Genomic DNA, 6,880 nt, shown 5'->3' with positions numbered 1-6,880 from the left:
TCTGTAAAATAAAGGTAATGATAATATCTGTTTCACAGGATTGTTGTGAGGAACCAATGTCTGTAAAGTACTTAGCTCTCTACAAGCACTCAGTACATTGTCCTTTTCGCTACTAAAGAGAGAACCTGGGACAGGCACCACTGGCTCCCAGTGGGACTGTGGACAAGACAGTGATCTTCTGTGGCCCTTGATTGTCCTATCTCTAACGCAGGTGGGCGAGGGAGGGAACGATGGATTCATTCAACCAATATTTCCTGAGCGCACACAAGGGGCTCATCCTGGAGCTGAGCCCCAGACACAGAGATAAAGGAGCTCAGGTCCTGTTGTCCAGGGCCTCCCGTGTGAAGAGAGCTTTAACCAACATGGATGCTAAGCACTGTGGGAGCGCCTGGTACGTGCCAGGCCTCGCGATAAGCACTTTGCATACATGAGCTCAATCAATATTCGTAATAACACTGATGACAATGCCACTGTCCCCATTTTATAGTAAGGGCACTCTGGCGCAAAAGCCCTTCACGACTTGCCCAAAGTCACACTGGTAGCAAATATCAGGGATGGAACGTGGAGTTTGAACGTGGAATTTGAACGTGGAGATCAACTCTATGCTCTAACACCCTTTCAGCACAGACATCACATGAATCTCTGTGACCAGAGACACACTCTGGAGATTACACCCAGGCCAAGATAAATACCTGTATGTCTCCTCTTTTTCTGATGTTTTTATGTTTTCTCTTTTTCTCGTTATCTCCCTGCACGTCCATCAATATTGTCTGCATTATCTACCGGTCATGGAGGCGAACATTTCCATTTTCTCTACTGATACCATCCCCACTGACACTGCAGGGAAGAGACAGGCTGTGGTCCTGGAGCAAAAGTGATAGCTCCAGTTGCTAACCTTCTTTCTCTAGGGATCCCAGAGCTGGAAAATGTCCCCCTGACGTCCTACATCAGACAGCTTTGAGCCTCCTCCTCCTTTATTAAACCCCTGCTCATTGTCCCCATCATAAAGTGTCAGTTTACCAACCAGGGAGCATTAGTGGGTGGCTACTTTTTAACCTCAGACATTCCCAGTCCAACTTTTAAGAAAATGTGATCTTCATACAATTCTCATCTGGGACCGTTTAGCATCTTTGAACCAAACATTTGAAAGGCTACACAGCACAGTGGCTGAGTAAGAACCCTGGAGCCAGACTGCCTGGGTTCAAATCCCAACTCTTCCATTAACTACCTCTGTAACCTTGGAGATAGTTGTGCCCCTGTGTCTCAGTTTCCTGGCTGTTCCACCAGGATGATGGTGGTGGTGGTGGTGGTGGTGGTGGTGGTATCTCTGCTTACAGAGTAGTTGGGAGGATTGAGTGAATTAAAATGTATCCTTGTAAGGATACATTCCAATAGGTAAGAGAGAAGGGGAGAAGCTCCAAATGACTATGAAATAGAAAGAGGCTTTCTAAGATTGCCATGAAAAATAGGAGAAAATAACTAACAATTTTATGACACCTTAGGAGCAGCAGCATGCTTTCATTTACTGCACAGGACATGGCACTTGCAGCTGCCTCTGGGGAGAAAGAAAAGGTTTATAAATTCCATTTCACAGATGAGAAGGGAAGCCATTTGCTGTGGGCCACTCAAAAAGGACATTCTGAGTGGAATGATGCTTTTCTGCATGATATCCAGAATGCAACTCCGTATGTTGAATCTTGGTTAAAATAAACAGCAAAAAATCCAGCTCAACACAGAGCACTTCTGAACTGAGTATAATTCATTCTTCTTTCTTCTGTCTTTTCAACTGCTCCAGTGTGTGCAAGTTTTTCCAGGAACATCCATAGGAGAAGGGCATTGGTTTGCCAGAGTTGGTGAACAATAATGAACTATTAAAAGTGGCTTTGGTTAAGACAGCAAAGGAGAGCCTGCAGCATACATGGGAGAATGATAGTTTCCTTCTGAAGAGGGTAGTATGCAACCAAGACCTACTCAAACTCAGGGTTTCCTTCCAGGTCTTGAAGGCAGGATGGAAGCAGGTAGTTCTTGGGAGCCCAGGCATCTTGGATTTCTAAGAGCTTACTTCTGAATGACAAGCACATCTTCAGACATGAAATAGGATTCTTGAGGTTTGAGCACAGTTACATGCTGCTTTTCAGTAAAGGGACACACTGCAAACTGATATGAAGGTGGTTATGCAAGATGGATGGAAGAAACCCCACTGAGTGCTTTTTTCCATGTTCTTGCACTTGTCTGCCCTCACAAATCGGCCTCTATGAAATTAAACAATAACACGGCATCCCAGATGGTCTCTGATGTTTGCAGAGGAAAGTGTTTCTTTTTCTGCTAAGACCTGTGTGTAAGGTAGTTTCTGCTGCCTAAAGCAAAACACCTTCTCGCAAACATTCTTTGCACAGAAATAAAACGTTGGGAATAGGGATCTTAGCTCCTGGGATGCATTTATCAAGCCAATCACAGTAATTATAATTGGAACACAAACTAAGTGAAAGCTAAGCATGAAATACATTTGCAGTAAACCTGAACTGCACACAATTAAGCCCTGCTGGGTGGCATTTTTAAGTATGCCATTAATATATTTTTGGGGTGGGGAAGATTGATCTTTTTCTTAAATATCTTTGGCTGGTTACATCAAAGGCTTCAATAGCGGTAAAGAAGGAGGAAGGATACACATTATTAACAGCTAAACTTAGAGCGGTAAGACAGATGTCCAAAGGTAGCCTAATTGGCTATTTAAGACACCCTGTCAAACATGTTTATTGGGCATTAATTTAACCTACATCTGTTTTAGGGAAGTGAAGTAGAGAACGGAGTATTTTGAGGGATAATATACCTTCAATTCCTAGCCTTAGTTTTGGGAATGCACTAAGCTAACAGTGCTGAAAATCCTTCATGTTTCCCCATTGTGGAAAAAAAAGTCCTTTCCCCTTACGAGCCTTCATTCAGATGTCACCTCTTTAATTGATAAACTCCTTACCATTTTCTCCGCTAAACCTGGGCTCTCTCAGCCATTACCATACTGGTTTTTTATTTTATTTATGTGGTCTTTCTCTCCTGCTAGATTGTGGCCTCCTTTAGGTCAGAGATTTCGCCTTTTTAACAGGGGTCTTCAGCACGCAGCACCTGATCCGTCACAGAATAGGTGTTTGGAAAATGTTGAATGAAGAGTGATCAAATAAGTACATGAATGAATGAATGAATGACTGCTTCAGCCTTTGGAGTCCAGTTCAAACTTACTTTTTCCAGGGACCCACCGTCTCTCCCTCCCCCAGATAAAACTCAGATGGTTCTGCAATGGCAATTCCAGAATATTTTTAAGGGAAAATATAGCTTTCTATAGGAAAATAGTGTAGGAGAGGCAATTCAGGTTGGAGAGCATATGTGTGAAGTGTGTGTGTGGGGGGGGCACTACTGGCTCCTTAGAAAGCCACCTTTGAATAAAAGCAGAGGCTTTCACTTAGGTTGTATTTAGGGGAGTAGGATGGGAGGTGACAGGCTCTATGCCACGCCTTGGAGTATCTTCCCATTTTGTCTTGGATGGGAAAGCATAGACTATTTTCCCCCAACCCATTTCATATATATATATATATATATATATATATATATATATATATATATATATAAATTTTTGAGATCATTGTGGTAGATTCACATGCAGGTGTGAGAAATAATACAGAGACATCCCATGCACCTGTCACCCAGTTTCCCCAGAGTGGACAAGATCACAACCTGAACATTGACATTGATACAATCCATCCACCTTATTCAGATTTTACCAGTTTTCTTGCATGCATTTGTGTGTGTGCATGCACGTGTGTGTGTTGTGCACCCTTTATTTTTCTGAAAGCGGCTTTCTCGTCTGCTGGAGACCAGGCAGAAGGCAGTCTGAACTCTCTCTACACAAGAGTTGGCTCCCACAGGCATCAGTACATGCACATATATATATATTTTGAACACAGTAGGTGCCCAACAGTCGTCTTCATAAACACTTGAACTTGTATGTCAGTGCGTGCAAGAAGGGAGAGCAACGTTTTAAAGTAGAAAACTGAGCCTGAAGCATTGAATATTTTAGAGGCAAAAAGTTGACTGCCCCCACAATTTTGAATTAGTTAGCTGGCTAATTGCTCCAAAGCGATACTGATCACAAGCTTCGATCGCGGAAGGGCAGTTTTTGAGGTTCACCCCCCCATTCTGGAAGGGGCTCACAGAGACCCCGGAGCTCCTCCCACCCCTACCCCCACTTTCACCCCTTTCTTCCCTGGGACTGGACTGTTTCACCCCGTCTCCAGGCAACCGCCAGGCGCGAGGCGGGACGTCATTTCCTGAAGAGCCCGCGGGGGAGGGGGTGAGAGGGGGGAGGGGCAAGGGGCGGGGCCGAGGCTGGGCCGGCGGCGGCGACGGCGTCGGAACTCGCGGAAGATCGGCCCCGGGCGGCTCAACAGTTCGCAAAGTCCGGGTTCGCGGCCGCGCGGCTCCGTCTGCGCCCGGGCGGTGCAGGGGCGCAGGGGTCCCCGGGCTGCTGCATCCCGGGGCTGCCCTGGACATGCCCCGCACCCCCTGCCGGACGCCCGCGCGGCTCCACCGGCTGCCATTCGTGGGGCTCTGGGATTAGAGCGCCCCCCACCCCAACTTATGACTTTGGGGTCCCCCAGCCCGAAAGGAACGGGCGGCCTGGCTGGGGGAGCCCCGGGCATGGTGTGACGGGGAGGTCAGCTTTGCTGCGTCCCCCACTCCATCCACCCGTCGTCTCTGTGCCCTGCAGAATGTAGCTGTTCTCTCTGCGTCCCCCACCCCGGACTCCAGCCGCAGTCTCCGCGACCTCCGGGCTCCAGCCGCCAACTCCTTGTCACCCCGGATCCCGTCGCCGTCTCCGTGTCCTCTGGATTCCAGCCGCCGTCTCTGTGCCCCGCGGACTCCAGTTTCCCGACCCCTTCTGTCTTCGCGCGCGGGGGACTTCAGCAGCGGTCTCCGCGATACCCCTAGGATTTAGACACTCTTTCTACGCCCCCAAACCCAGACTCCAGCCGCCGTCTCTGCGTCTCCAGGGATCCAGCCCCTGCCTCAGCGCCCTCCGCTCCGCCCTCAAACCCAGACTTCAGCCACGATCTCCGCGCTCCCCGGGATTCAGCTGTCGCGCCGGTGCCGGCGAGTGCAGCAGCTGCCCCACCGCGCGCCCGGAGTCCGCCCGGGCCTTGGCGGGGAGATGAACGCGCAGCTGGACGGTCTGTCGGTGAGCTCGTCCTCCACCGGCTCGCTGGGCTCGGCGGCCGGGGCTGGCAGCGGAGGGGGCGCGGGGCTGCGATTGCTGTCTGCCAACGTGCGCCAGCTGCACCAGGCGCTGACGGCGCTGCTAAGCGAGGCGGAGCGGGAGCAGTTCACGCACTGCCTGAACGCTTACCACGCGCGCCGCAACGTCTTCGACCTGGTGAGCACCCTGCGTGTGCTGCTGGACAGCCCTGTCAAGCGGCGCCTGCTGCCCATGCTGCGTCTGGTCATCCCGCGCTCTGACCAGCTGCTCTTCGACCAGTACACGGCCGAGGGCCTCTACCTGCCCGCCACCGCCCCCTACAGGCAACCCGCCTGGGGCGGCCCCGACGGCGCGGGGCTGGGGGAGGTGCGCCTGGTGAGCCTACGACGCGCCAAAGCCCACGAGGGCTTGGGCTTCAGCATTCGCGGGGGCTCGGAGCATGGCGTGGGCATCTATGTATCGCTGGTGGAGCCAGGCTCTCTGGCTGAGAAGGAAGGGCTGCGAATCGGGGACCAGATTCTTCGTGTTAACGACAAATCCCTGTCCCGGGTGACTCATGCTGAGGCCGTCAAGGTAGGGCTCTGGTTTGAGGATGAGTTCAAGGCAGAGTGATGCAGCTACTCATGGTGGCAGTGGCTCCATGCTGTGTGTCCTTAAGCAAATCATATGACCTTTCTGGGCTCCATTTCTTCAAAGTGTTTCTGTAAAACAGGAGCATCTAGTTTATTGAGCAAATAGATGCCAGGCACTGGGGATATAGTGATGGCAAAGCAGACATGGACCCTGCCTTTGTTAGGCAGAAAGGCCAGTAGTGTGTGGGAGACAGATATTATCAAATACTTGGGCAAATATATGATCACAAAGTATAAAAGTGGCTGTGGATTCTTATGAGCATTAAAAGAGAGAAGGTTTCTGCTTGGCATATGGTTAGTAATCATTGAGTGTCCTCTGCTTCTGCTGTTGTTATTCTCATTATTCCGTAGGATTTTGCCCCAGAAAGAAAGTTTTGTTAGCTCTGAGTGGCCCGAGGAGGCTGTTCTGGTCATCCACAGAGCTCTGGCCCGACCCTGCTGTGCATGGACCAGGCTGTGTATCCCAGGATAAAGCACTTGTCCTCCCAGAACCTCTCGTTCTCTACTTGGGAAATGGGGCAACAGGACTAGATAAGTGTCCCTAACCTTGTTGGAAATGAGGCCCCAGTCTAAATGTCAAAAACAAATCCCCCATTCCCTTGAGAGTAGTCGTACTTTTTGTGTCTGTTAATTGAGAAAAATAACCTTATGACAACAAGCTCCTAGGGATTGTGTTGTCTAAATCACTAGAAACTGTGTTGTCTAAAGGAATCTGCGTGTTTACTAATCTCACACCCAGGGCTGTTGCAAACCAGTCGGAATATGAGATGAATAATGTTGGTCTATGTGTGGATTCAAGGTTCCCTTGCAGACACACACACACACACACACACACACACACGACCTTTGTGTTCAAGAAGTGAAGAGTTTTGGGGAAAAGGAAAGTGCTTCTGCGGGGAAAATGCTTCGTAGGGTTTGGGCCTGCTGATGACCCAGCTTCTCACCAGCCCACCCCTTGCCTCTGCTTCCGGTCCTCTCAGTGCAGGTGTTTTGAACTCTATTC

General features: G+C 49.8%; 1 protein-coding gene across 6 annotated transcripts in view; it reads left to right on the top strand.

Moving 5' to 3' along the window:
• The first annotated feature begins 4,357 nt into the window (after positions 1-4,357).
• The window catches only part of WHRN (whirlin), an 84,611-nt gene continuing 82,088 nt past the window's right edge, over positions 4,358-6,880 (top strand). For 3 of the 6 annotated variants that reach the window (XM_033123974.1, XM_033123973.1, XM_033123969.1), the window contains exon 1: positions 4,358-5,818. In XM_033123974.1, the coding sequence (XP_032979865.1) occupies positions 5,201-5,818 (618 nt within the window). In that variant the 5' untranslated portion in view covers positions 4,358-5,200. The remainder of the gene's footprint in view (positions 5,819-6,880) is intronic. The other 3 variants (XM_033123971.1, XM_033123970.1, XM_033123968.1) reach the window with 1 other exon arrangement.

The sequence above is a fragment of the Rhinolophus ferrumequinum genome, chromosome 12, assembly GCF_004115265.2.
Source record: "Rhinolophus ferrumequinum isolate MPI-CBG mRhiFer1 chromosome 12, mRhiFer1_v1.p, whole genome shotgun sequence".
Classification (NCBI taxonomy): Eukaryota; Metazoa; Chordata; class Mammalia; order Chiroptera; family Rhinolophidae; genus Rhinolophus; species Rhinolophus ferrumequinum.
Note: the sequence above shows the minus strand (reverse complement) of the source record. Positions and strands in the feature narration are given on the sequence as shown.